General features: G+C 34.2%; 1 protein-coding gene across 11 annotated transcripts in view; it reads left to right on the top strand.

Moving 5' to 3' along the window:
- The window catches only part of LOC105143272 (rap guanine nucleotide exchange factor 2), a 136,519-nt gene that overhangs the window by 87,850 nt on the left and 34,288 nt on the right, over positions 1-14,381 (top strand). For 10 of the 11 annotated variants that reach the window (XR_015544646.1, XM_011051482.2, XM_087404825.1 and 7 more), the window contains one exon: positions 14,185-14,286. Coding sequence is in view for 10 of the 11 variants with exons in the window: in XM_011051482.2 (XP_011049784.1) it covers positions 14,185-14,286 (102 nt within the window). In the remaining variant the exon portion in view is untranslated. Of the gene's footprint in view, positions 1-9,650; positions 10,467-14,184; positions 14,287-14,381 lie in introns of those variants that run through there. The other variant, XM_087404823.1, reaches the window with a different exon arrangement.

The raw sequence follows: 14,381 nt of genomic DNA, 5'->3' as shown, positions 1-14,381 counted from the left end.
GAAACAATGTTACAATTTTTTCTGTAAAAGAAAAATGGAATGCCATTGCAGTACGTAATATTTCCTTTCGAAATCGCTTCGTGCGTTTTTATTAAATTATCCTGAAAATGTGAAACGACTATCGCGTAAGCCAGGTTTAATTTCGTTTGTAGTCTCAATATTAATTGCAGAGTTGCGCGGAATGTTCTGATATTACAGGTGAACTTTATTCGAGCATACGAAGTTGGAAACGCTGGTTTACGTTTCTCTAATTACACTGTGTGGATAGAAAATTAAGTTTCTGATTCGAGCTGCCATCTGTAACTACGTTCTAAACTGTTTTACCGACAAATTGCGTGACACTACTTGCTGATAGTCGATTAAACCATATTAAGATGATGATAATTTATGTTAAAAAAAATAATAAAAAACAAATTTTAAACTACTTGTGCTAGCATTTATAGCAAAATTATATTTTTTCAACATTATCTTTCATTAATTTTTCTTTTTTATTTATATATAGATTATCTTTTACGTTGTTAATTCTATTATATTAAATATTTATTAAAAGAAGAAATTCTCTTAACGTTTAATGTAACTTTTAATGTAAATTTAAATGATCTTAAAAAATTATGATATCTATTTTCTAATTTTTTATTCTTGATTGACAAAATATTTTTTAAAAATCTAGTTTAATGTTATTAATTTTTTTAATTCGTAAATTTCTAAGAAATACTGGCATTACATTAAACACATTCGACTTGTGTGATTGTGACAGAAGGGCGTAGATTCTATATGGTCTGTTGGATTGTACTGGTTTAGTATTCAATATCAATCAAATTCGGCTTTCAATTACGCGCCCGGCTTACTCGAATACAATTTGTATTCGAGCTTTGTATTAATCAACGCACTCTATACCGAATTTTCCTTTACTCGAGATAGTTTACCAATGGTTACATCGCTTGTAATAACCACGCATATTGTTCCCCGCCGCATTGAACTTTGAAATTTCGCAGCGCGAAACATTTGTTTTGCACACGAGCTGTTATTTCGAAACGTTAATTATAAAATTTATTCACCTCTGGCGGAGGTGGACTCAACACGAACCTTCCCCAGCCAATCGTGAAATCTTTTTCCATCGATATTTTTCTATATAATAGAAATAAAATAACACATAGAAATAAAATAACAGTTTACTATAGAAATTTGATAACACAATGTAGCTTGCTTTTTACGTATCGTTTACCGTTTATTATACAACATTTATTTTAGAGATTTTCAAGAAAAGATCATAAAAAAAAAACAACTCGTGCAAATTAATCATATCTCTGAAAATATAAAATATGTATAAATCATTTTTTTTTTTAATTTTCGTTTAATTTTTCCGCATGCACGCGACTTGTAAAATATCGACGATGATTTTTATCATAAAGATAGCAATACATTAACCGGTTTTGACAAGTTCCGGGCGCGTGCTCAATCGGCGATGAGTTGAATTTTTTTTTTTTTCATACGACATCGGAAAAAATATCGACAGTACCATGGCAGGTATAACTCGCGTCGCGAGTTCACGTGTGTCCTCCGGCGACTCTGTGACCTGTACGCGAATTGGACGTCTGACCTTTAACCTTCCTCCCGTGATATCGTGGCACTTTATCCCTGCCATCGCTCCGCTCACACGCGCCACCCGAGAGCTCATTGTGCGGAGTTTCATCGTCGACGCTTGACGCTTCGGATGAAGATTAATCATCGCCAGGAGTCTACTATATCGCACTCTAACGCTATAAAAAGTGAAAACCATAAATATGTATTTTATATGAATGTTAGAAGCTCGGCGGATATTTTTCTCTTCTGCCTGATTCGTCAATTCATTATTTTGGAGATGTCGCGTTTCGTAAATGTCAAAGGACCGACAATTCGAATTACAAATGATAGAACAAATCTTCCGAAGAGTCTTTGCGTTATTTTAGCCGCGCGGGTTATTTTCTTTACTTTCTTCCCATTCAATATTTATTTTTGTAGTCAACGAATGAGAGTCAGTAGTGCTAAGCTTAAGATAATGTTATTACTTGTGTCGCTTGGAACGTAAATGGAGCATTGCATCGTGCAGGATGCGGATATTAATTGCGTGACCGATCTCTGTACCGGTACATCCTTTGCTTCGATTCATGAGCGCGTGCAGTTTTCAAGAAGCTTATCTTTAGTGACGAAACAACGTCTGGCGCCTGACACTGCGTTTATGATATACGCAAATCGTCTTTGTTCGTTAATTGTGGAACTCGATCGCCAATCACGCGACTCATTTGCACGCAGCAGAACAAAAAAAAAACAGATTGAAGAATCGTAAACGAATAATTGTCTCACACACACATACAATGTTATTATCTAATGTCAAAAAAGTTTTATATGGTTATCATTCAATTGCATAAATTTCGGGCGTCTTGTATTTGAATTTTATCCATATTTATCGGTTTTTCTTGTCTTCCAAACGAATAGATTGAGATCTTTTTGTAATCGTTAAAAATTTCCATTTACGTGCTGTTCACACGCATTCGTAAAAAAGAATATCATTTCATTAAAATTATACGAGAGCGATGACGATCGACGCTCGCAAAAATTCTTCGTCTATGCTTTAGGAGAAGTCAAGCTGCACGAGATTTTTGTTATCGAAGAATAACGAATAATTAAAATGAAGCTATCGGCAATTTTCATTGTTCGTTGCATTGTTTATCGAGGAAGTAAATCGTCATTTATATGGGAAGTAACGAAACTTGCGGCATGATGATATCGCTTTTCATGCGAACGGAAAGTTATCCTTCAAAGGGGAATCTCTTATTTATGCTGAAAAGTACGCGCGCATCGGCGAGGTCAATTTCCATAGGAAAACCGATAACCGGAGGCGAATCGATCATTATGGCCGCCGTATACGGAACGAACAAATGCGGAAACTTCGCTTCTACTGGAGACCCAACAAGTTGCAGCTATAATACCGTTGCGTCGCGAATAATCCGCTCAACAAGCATTATTCTGTTTTCCGATCGCGTACATTTTTCTCGCTTTACCGTGCAAACTGTCACTAGTACTGGGCTATTCGATGAAAAAATCTTCTCTGCACATTTGCAAAAAATGGGGAAAAATACACTGATATAATAGCAGTGATAGATGTAATGGAAAAAATAATTGCACATGATTGCAATATTGCTATAATTTCCATATCTGTTCTATGCATATATATATATATATATACACGTATGTTCTGTGCGCCCAATTATGCAATTATATAAATTGTGATCTTTGTCCCATGATTATTTCTCACCGACCCAGATGTAAACGAGTTCGCCAAGTCTCCTTTTCAATCTACGACACAAGGGGTAAAGTGTGGAATTTTCGACAAATCCAAGTCCATTGATATCATATTGCATCATAAATATGTGATGACGAGAATATTCGTTATAATAAATATACGCGCATGCATTTATGTAAGAATCATGGCGAACGATGCCACATCCGCCATGCGTAAGCGCGTCTTTGGATAAGGATTCATTACGGAGATCTCTGCATACAGGAAGTTTGAATATAATCGGAGCCGTGACTCGTCATGGTATTACTCAGATTTCAGTTTTATCTCCAGATTCTTTTTAACACCCGCTGCTGTCCACGAAGGGGTTTCTCTACAGAATATTTATACGCAACGTATACTTAGCGTTAAATGTAGCTACTTAATATTCATGCAACGTTGAATGAGATTTTCATATTAAACAAGTAAAACTCGTATAAAAGCGACTTGACTTAATTTTATACAAGTTTTTTTTTTAAACTTTGAAGAAAATAATGTAGTAATAATATTGTATAATTACATGTATATATTAATATTTTATATGCGTACATGAATTACACATATATAAAATATATTGAAGATTCGTAGCGTTCTATGATTTTTAGTATATTCAAATCCTGAACAGTGATATTGTTGATATGATGAATGATTTTCGATGTAAAACGTTAAATCCGAGAATCAAAGATACGATTTGGTCGGGTATACTCTGACATATTGTACTTTAGATGAACTCTAACCGTGTCTTTTACCCTTTGACATACTTTGTCATGTATCCAACAACGATCTGATATTGTATCGGAGTTTACTTTAACTGTTACTGTGAAATATACTATTACAACATAGTTTGTATTTCATTTATGAGGCATGTTGGCTTTTCTCTTTCTCTCTCTAATATTCTGGCATTTCCTTTTACATACCGCATTATAACACTACTTTATAATTGCCAATATATATTATGTAGTTTTTATTAATAAAAATATTATCTCTTGCAATTACTTGTAAATATTTTTGCACACATAATTTTTACCATAACTTATTTATGATACGATATATATATATATATATATTCCCAATATACAAAAAATCAATATAATACTAGATCTTTCATATTAGAATCTTGTATAGTTTCCATGCAAATTGTGTAGCCATAACTCCATTATAAATTATAATATTGAAGGGAAAGGTATAACTCGTTCATACAGCTTATACTGTGAAGTTGCGGGGGCGACAGAAAATGTCAAGTAGGGTGACAAAGCGGCGCTATTTTGTAAGTAACGCCGACCTATTTTGAATAGCAAGCTCAGTTGACATAACCGGACGATACAAAGGAAGGCTCATTAACCATATCATAAGTATATACAGCTTTCGTTCGTTATGGCTAATATTTCGTGGAATCGTGGCGCGAGAAACGACCGATGGAACGCGGGATTTCTTGGACTGACAAAAATGCTAAACCTCGTACCGGTTTCGCTAGAACGAAGGAAAAATGGAAAAAGCGAAAGAAAGCGACCAGATCCGCTCCGAAAATAAATCCCCGTCCAGACGTGTGTCCCTCTTCTTCTCTTCGGTTTACGTGCGAGCGAGGCCATGGTACAAGAGCTGAGCTTTTTTTTTTTCTCTCTTCGCTTGTAAATTCCGCCGGACGTCTACGCGATTCGAGTTTGCGTCTCTCTTCTGAATAAAAACATATTTCTGCTGCGCGAATTCTTGATTGTGTGATACAGGTTTAGTTAGCTTTGCATTGTTGAATTTCTCAGCATTCATTTTGGCGATTCTTCTATCTTATACAGGGTCTTTAATTATCGATTGAGACAATCGTAAACTCAATCGATCCAGTTATTATTGAGGTCTGATAATTGTATTTTGACTCAAATAAGCGGCTCGCGTACACTTGGCGCGAGATAAAATCGTGATCTCTTGATATTACATATGTATACTATACGTGCATAATTATTTTTTCGATAGAGTAATATCAACATTTTTTACAAATATTTTTTATAACTTTTCAACATTCAAAGTATTCGTTAAGCAATTCCTGTTAATTTTTTATTTAATTTTATATTGTAATGCATAAATTTATATTCCGAGGTTGCCATCGGCACGCGAATAATTGTTTTATCGGAAACCTTATTAATCAAGACAATTGGAACTTTGAATCTATTTGCTGTCGTTTGTCTGCGAGAGTATCGTATTTTCTGGCTCCTTTTAAACGACGCGTTCAAAATCGACACACATCCGGCGCAGGATGTATGCCATCTCTTTTCATTATTGAAACACATCTTTAATTTCCTTAGTTTAAATCATGCGGATACTATAGAATTATTTCTCGTTATATTGGACTCAAATGCCTTAGAACTTTATTCGTGCGATTCATTGAGTTCGCCGAGCGCACATAAATATTGGCTCGTAAATATTATTTATTTTATTATTTTCGCTTCGAATAATACTACGGAAATTATGCGGTTCGCATAATTTTTTATCTCTGTGTCCAGATCCATTATTAGAATTGCAGTTCACTTCACAGGATGAGGAGCAGCCTGATACGTATATACATACCGGTGTTATACAGGAACTCCTCGCCCTGATGAAGTAAACTGCAATGTTCACAAAACGTTGGCATTCTAATAATTGATATGACCATAGCTTCTGTATAAAAAGTACCGTGGAAACCTCAAAAGCAGTACTTTTATCCATGCCATTCATCCGTCTCTATTAATATTACATTCTAAACAGCACTGTTCTCAAACTCAAAGTAAAACGACGTATACTTATCTCTGATCACATAATCATATACATTGCATGTATACTTTGTTGGTGAACACAAGATTATTCAATGATCTTGGAGGCGATGAATACAAAGCGTCATCAACGAAGACATATACGTGGTCGTACGACCCAGATTCTCTCTCTCTCTCTCTCTCTCTCTCTCTCCGAGTACCGTTTAGATGCACCTGCAGCCTGCTTGCCTGCCTACGTTCTGAGATATATTGACGAGGCACAACGGCTACTAATGCTACCGCAGTACGTTCAATTGATTATAGGTTACGATTGGGCTTGCATGCTGTTGGAAGCTGTTTGTACATTGCTCACACATTATCGCGATTGCTCCATGCGATTCTACGATGCGAGTGGGCGAAGGTGCGACACACGATACAACTTGACTAGCGGCCGTTGCATCGACTGTATCGATTCTTCGAAGCGCGGATACGTACGCGTACACGCGTGCAGCGTAGACGTGCCTTCTCATTCATTCCTCACACACACACACACACATACGTGTACATGTGCACGAGTGTACGTAGAACTGCGCTGAGTGACGTCGTGGAGTAATCCAGTGACTATTTATGTTCCTATGACGACGTTTTTTAATCATTATGATAACACGCGACATATATATAACGGTGACATATATATATATATATATCCAGAAATCATATACGAATAATGGGATGTATGGCTTAATATCTTGGAATTGATGTAAACGTCATTCTTTGCTCTGTGGCTTATCTTATCATATACTTCCTTTTTCTTCTTTTTTTTTTTGAGAATAACAATAGCTTTTCTACTTTTCTGATATCAATCACTGATTGGCGGGAATTTTTCCCTAAATTTGGAGGTTTTTTTCTTTTCACCAAGGGATTTTTTTGGAGTACGAAAAAACCTGTCAACACTGTCACCATGGGAGAATGTTAAACTTTACTTTTTACAATGAATTTTACTTTAGATATATCACACATATAACTAATTCCTTAATAAAAATTTTCAACTCAAATCTACTTGAATCAGATATAAATATGATTTTATGTTAATTAAGATAAATTTGTGATAGGATGTTATAGCTCATGAGAAATTACGACAAATGGATACACATCAGTAAATTAATGACACGTCCACTTGGGATATGTAGATCGAAATTACCTCGGACGATCTTCCCTCGAGCGGTTGACATTGCATTCCCTACTGTTGTACGCAAGATAGAACCGTCTCCCGTACAGCGATTGCAGTTGTGATTAAGTATTCGTGCACGCGACAAAAAATGAACATCCGTGAAGAAGAAGATAGCGTGTTTATCGTGGCATACGCCGGACGAGTGCGGCACTTCAGTCTCTTTTCGTGTCTCATTCGGCGTGGTTGACGACGCACCAACCGTTAAGAGTTGTCGCCTATTCTAAATTTGCTCGAAAGTACGAAGTGACGATTGATTGAACGAGTAATAGTAAACAGTGATTAGAGCGTTTTGTAAAAATCGATTGTGAATCGAAGAGACGAATACTCTGATACTTGTGATAGTCTCGGATAGATTTTCAAGGATTTTCAAAGTAGTATTAAACATTGTCAGTGCCTTGATCGGTTCCTTTGACATCGTGTGGTCGATAAACGATTTTTTTCGGAAGCCCTAAGGGCTCTTTGAAGCCATTCTATCGGCTAGCACTTCCTGGTAGCGCGATAGTCTTTGATGAGTGTTTCGTCTCTATCTGGCAGGCTGCGCACCTCGAAAGGCGAGAATTTAACAGGCATAATGTTACGCGAATAACGATGAAGCTTTTAACGATAATTGTACAGCAATTTGCATAATTACAGCTCGAATTGTTTCCATTCGATACTTCCATCTTGATTTCTGTGCAGAAGTATTTCACATTCTCTCTCTCTCTCTTTGTCTTTCTCGTTATCCAATTAATAATGATTTTTTTTAATGTGACGTACTTCATTCATCGATTTTTACCTTGCGAATTTTTAAATAATATTTTTTAATCTTTCTTCTCTAATTAATAGATTAATAAGATCACAACAATTTTTTCCTCCCCTGGAAATATCTTCGTCGCCCTTTTTCTCTCTCCCTTGGCTATGATATCTTTAAATCATTTGGTAACCTCTTCGTCTCATATTGAAAATGATATTCTTTCATTTTTACATGCACTATGCAAATTTTCCCCTCTCGTTCGATTGGAATGCAGCAGTGCTATTTTTGCCTTTCTCTATATGATCAACCGACGTTGTCTCCTTTTTTAATGGATTCTGCTGGCGTTTGCATGGATCTTTCTTGCGCACCCAGAGTTTTTAGGACCACGCGTCGTGACGCCAATGGCGCATCGGGAGCGCGCAGGAAGAACCGAAAATAAAGTAGACAGGCGCCGAGCTGTGCTGGGATGTGTGAATACCGTGCCATTCGTTCGCGGAGGTCCCGGAGAGAGAAGGAAATTTTTAGCTGGACGCATCCGTGTGTAGCCGCCTCGTAAGCCACTAATGTAGACTCCTCGTAGGACATGATGACTCGGGAGACAGTTTATGCGCCCGCGTTCATCAACGTACTCTTTTTCAGCCCGTGCAACGTGCCATAATTTATATCCTATCCGACATTTAGCCACGTATTTTTTCGCACGTACACGTAATGTCGTTGAAATCGCGACCTAAAAATTTGCGAAATGGCCTCGTGCATCGCGAACGTCACGTATAATTTTTGTAATATTTCTCAAATGAAGTACCAAACGATGTATAAATACTTTATTGATTCTGAATTGGCCAAGAAATACTCCTACACATCGTAAGAATAAGTTTTTTTACGCCTGCCCGATTGCCTCTCGTATAGAATGACGATATTTCAAAAATAGAAAGTGTATATGTAGGTCAATTATTTTGTATGAATGCATCTTGAATCTTTTTGACCGTTATATTAAGTTGAAGAGTTTGACAATCTGTTTGAAACGTTAAAATCAGTCGTAAAATCTTTCGAGAGGTCTGCTTATCCTTGTTTCACAAATAGCTTGTCTCGGGTTTTAAAGTAACATTCTACATGTTTTTTTAATTATTTAGAGAGGTAGTATTCTACGTGAACATATGTGTGTATGTGTGTGACATTCGACGCTTATTTTCGTAGACAACTTTGGAAGAATTTATTTTTTTCTAATTGCTAAGAAAGAATAATCAATATTGTTATCTTAAAGAAAATTTCCGAGGAAATTTTAGTTTTTTAATTATATCTGTAAGATTCAAGAATTTGTAATATTTAGAATTAGTAAAACACATCTTACATAAAGCTATATTTTTTTATTATGTATTAAGTAATTTTATTTTTTGTATATACATTATTATTTTGTATATACATTAATCTATACTATACTCACTTTATCAATTATTACTCACTTCTCTCTTTTAGACTTGAATACCTGTTGCGATTTAAATTTATCAAGTTCTTTACGATCATGAGTTATTTAGAATGAAATTTTTTATTCGCCATTAATTTTATACCAATTTTTTTTTAATTTCCGGCGTCGACAGGAAAATTATATGTTACGACATACGATAAGCCTTTCTACGTTCCTGAGCGTAAATCACGTGACCGCAGCAGGTCGGTCTTTGGCCCTCTTCAAGAATTGTGAACGATTCAGTTCTCCACGAGACGTAACGTACGTGAGAGTGTGTGTATGTCAAACGCGAAACACGAGCAGGATAATTTTATTGTTAACAATTTTATTGGATGTCGATTCAGTAGATTAAACAATTTGCAAGGTCTTATTCATGAAACAGTAGAATCGCCGTGATTATGTATAGACGAAGGTGTTTATAGTATGTTAGTTATCATTGTGCTCTCGTAATTCTCAATCGTTAATAGGGATTTTTATAATATCATCCAGATACGGTCAGGTTAAAGGTCAGGTTTATTATCTTCTTCTCAACTAATTAAGAAAAGGATAACATGACTTTAGCATTCATCGTATCTGAATTAACGTTATTGCAAAAACTCCCTAATGTGAAATATCATTTGACATTCACAACATAATGTCCGATTTTTATGCCAAAATCTAAAAGTGTTGTTTGATGAGTGATTAATGTGAAAACGTGTCGACGAATTGTTGATGGAAAATAGGTACTGTGTGTGAAACATCGAATTTGGTAGCATCGAATAGTTTTTTGACACTTTGAGATATGACATCCATGAATCGATTTGTGTAGTGATGGCAAGAAAGGAACCACGTGGATATGGTGTACAAATAGACATTCTGTAATTCCGATTAAATTATCCGAGTTTGCGATGTTGAAACATACAAGCAGGACTGGGCGACCTCGGGTCGTCGTAAGAAAACGAAAAGGTCGCTCATTGTCCAGAAGCTGGCCTGGTACACCGAGAACTCTATCGATTGTATCGTCCGAGGTAAAGAGACCCTTCTTATCTTAAGTCTCTCTTGAAAAGTTAATTTATTACGAGTAAATTATATGATGCAACAAGTTTGTTTTTATAACTTGTTAATGTTTACTTTGAAACTTGAGAAAATAATTGTGCGAAAGTTGCGACAGGTAATGAAAAGTACTTTTGTTTTAGATTATTTTTGACGAAAAAAAATCGAAATAAAATTAAACTGTAAAAACAAATGTATTACACAATTTATTTAGATTTTACTATATGAATTTATTTTTTCATTTTTAATTTAGATATTTCGTCTTAATTTATAGTCTGTATGAAATTTGTATATAATATATTGATATCCTATGTACACGTGTCACGTTGATTCGTATAATATATATGCGTTGCATAAATTGTACTAGTCAATAAATGAGAAGCGAAAAAGATATTTAATAAAAATAAAAACACGTACGTACATATCGAAGAAAATATCATTACATGTATAAAAATAAAATGAAATAAAAGTTAACACAATGTCATGGCTTATTTCGAGCTACAATTAAATTAACTTAAAATCAATATAATAAAAGTTCCTTTTCAATTCATGCTAAACATCTGCTGCGGGTGGAACGTGTGATTTTTTTTATCTTTTGTGATGATTTTAATCGCTGCTTTATCTTCTTCCGTTGAGGAAACAGTCGTTTATTTCATATCACACACGCACAAGTTTCGATTACATATCAATATCTTAATTCAAGGCATCTGTTCCTCTTACAATTAGTTGATAACCTTGCATACGAAGCGATACGAGCGATATGTCTGCGAAGGAGGTCATCAACGTTTCGGATCGAAATCGATGTAAAGACGAGGAGGCAAAGCAAGTTGACATCTCGATCATCTTGTTTGATCCTCGTGTTTATGTACACATATGCCGCCTACACGCGTCGGTCGAAGGTCTCACGCAGAGATTGAGAACATAATGTGGGAGAACGGAATGAATGAGAGCATATAATTGAGAGAATATTTCTCATTTAACCACAATTAGCTTGCAAAGAATGGACAATACCGAGAGCAAATAATGTTTTTATTTTGAAATATTATTTCATCCTGCGCATCGTTTCAATATTTGTTTAAAGTATCGTGCAACTTATTTGTTGTATTATTATTTTTTCTATGGTCGATTAATCATGGTCGATTCTCTATATATTCTACATAATTTTGTATGAATAATGTACAAATAACATAATTTTATTTTTAATTTGTTGTGGAATTTTTTGATTGTTATTTATTATGTATTTGATATTTAATATATAATTTTATTATATATCAAATTTTAATTTTTATGATATAAAAAATATTAGAATCAGTATATTTTTAATAGGGATTAAGTTCATATGAAATTTGATAGAAAATGTGACGTTATTTTTCGGTCATGTACAACAGCATGCGGCATAATTGAACGTATCATGAAACATTCTTGCTTAAATATTTTGCCATTGTTTTGCATTCATACTTAGTATGCGATAATTGTTTACAATTCAGTCGTTACGTCAAAAACATTCTGCACTTGTTTCGTTTATAAATTGCGTCACGATTGCGTTACGCTTTCGATTGCTAATTCTAAATTCGCGAGTGTTTTCAGTATCGAGTTATTAAATAAGGAGAGAGAGGAGAGGAGAGGAGAGACAGTAATTGTAAAATGTACTATTTGATTACAGCTATTGTACGAGAACGTTAATGTTAACGTATAATGTCGGGATTAGTTTGCAATTCTTTTAATGATTATGTAGGACAAATTAAATATGTTTGGAGCAACATTCGAAAAAATGCGCAAGTAACGTATTATGTCACTTTTCACGCAATATAACGAACAACGCAATATGCGGGGCTACTTTTTTTATTGCGACGATATATGCATCATGTAAAATGTTGAATCGGAACGTCGCGTCGTGTCATCCGATCAATCGATCGCCTATGGAAACTGAACTTTCATCCCGAAATTGGCTAAACATTCATTGTAACAATCGAGTCACGAGGGAGCGGTTCCGTGAATGGAACGTATAACCAGCATATCTACCGGAAGTCCGGCCTACGAGTTCCGGCCTGAAGCGCATTCGTCTCATTGTCTCTTTCATCCTTTTTTTCCTTGCTGTTCAGCAATGAATACTGTTGACTGTCAACCGAAAAAGAGACTGTCGCGAGGAGTAAAAAGCAGCTGACATTATCATAATCAGCTGATAATAAAAAAAATTGAAATGGTAACTTTTCGATAATAGTCTGATATCTAATTAATAGCAGGGGTTTTTTCATAACAAATTTTTGCGTCTGTTGTTAGAATAATGTAATTAGAATAATCATTACTTTTTTTTTAACACTGCAAGGTATTGTGTCAACTTGATAAAGTCTACTTATTTTTTATTCATTATTTATTTATTTATATTTTTGATCATATATTATTTGCGTTAGAATGAAGTTATGCTTATGATTATCATTATAAATATTACTATTCGTCATATTTTAAATATTTATTCTGTATTATTTTATGTTGTCACAGAAAAATTAGATTAAGCATACTGTATTATCTAAATTATCTAGTAATAAATTCAAATTAGATAAAAGGATAAAGAGGAGGAAGAAATGCTTCTTAGAACATTTGGCCGCAAATGTTTTGTTATTGAAATAATGAAATCTTTATGAATGAATGCGTTAGTCATGTGTTTGTCATACTCAGACATGTGTGGAGAATTTTGAGCATCTCTTGTAAAAAAAATACCCACGCAAAACTTTCATAAATTTTATTTGATACTACTGCATTTATGTCTATTATCTTAGGAACATTTCTTCCTTTTTATCCACGAACACGATCACGAAATTTTTAAGTATACTTTTGGCACATTTTGTATATATACGCGCAATTAGATACTAATTTTGAAATAATTAGATAATTAAATCTTTTAATAAAATAAATTTTTGAAATACAAATAGACTAATAAAACCATTTTTTAATCCAATTTATGTAGTGTTTTATAATTCACAAAAAATCTAGCTCGTTGTCTTATAATACTGTTTTTGGTGCATCTTGTAATTTATCAAGATATCTCTATTTATATAACATCCTTTGTATTTATTTGTTTTGACTTTAAATTTAATTTATTTGATTTTCTAGAATTCAATTAAGTTGTTTATTTTGACATTTAAATTTGAATTTATTACTTAATTATGAAGATATCTGGTTGAAAATAGATGCAAAAATCGAAATTTGTGTTTTTAACATTTTTTTAAAGTAGTAGCGGGATTCTATATAAACCGATAATTATTATGAGATTTTTTTTTAATGTATTGCATAGAGCGTAAAAATAAGACAGCAATATTCAATGCATCCGCAAATGAGATTATCATCACGCGTCCATGGGGAAAGATATTAGACGCCTCATGTCATAAGTGTAAAATTTATTTATTATCTTTATTTAAATCACGATTTATTTTTTAGATGTGTTATGCAATTGTGTATTATGTCATAATCTAGATTAAAAGTAATAATCAATATAAATTGATACATAGCAAACAACGATATCAAGTTACGCTTACAAACGATCAGGCAATCATTCTTCGATGATTATTTAAATGCTTGATTATAAACACTCACATAATCACTTATTCACATAATCACTGAACATTAATAAATTGTACGCTCTATACACAATTTATTTATAATTTATCAATTTATTATAAATTGTATTTTTTGCAGATCGACTACCCGGAAGTCCATGGTGGAGGGAGGATGCATCGACCACCGCATCCCCATCCCATAACCGACCACCGACAAGTCAATCTGGTCTTCGATGACACGGTAAATATCTCTTATTTCTTTTTAGTTATTTATTTAAAGTGACATTTTACAGTCATGATTGTTTGTATATGAATATTTCTTTTCTTACTCAGCCG

This window comes from Acromyrmex echinatior, chromosome 3, assembly GCF_024713525.1.
Source record: "Acromyrmex echinatior isolate Ae372 chromosome 3, ASM2471352v2, whole genome shotgun sequence".
Lineage (NCBI taxonomy): Eukaryota > Metazoa > Arthropoda > Insecta > Hymenoptera > Formicidae > Acromyrmex > Acromyrmex echinatior.
The sequence above is the reverse complement of the archived record's forward strand: the minus strand, read 5'-3'. Positions and strand labels throughout refer to the sequence as shown.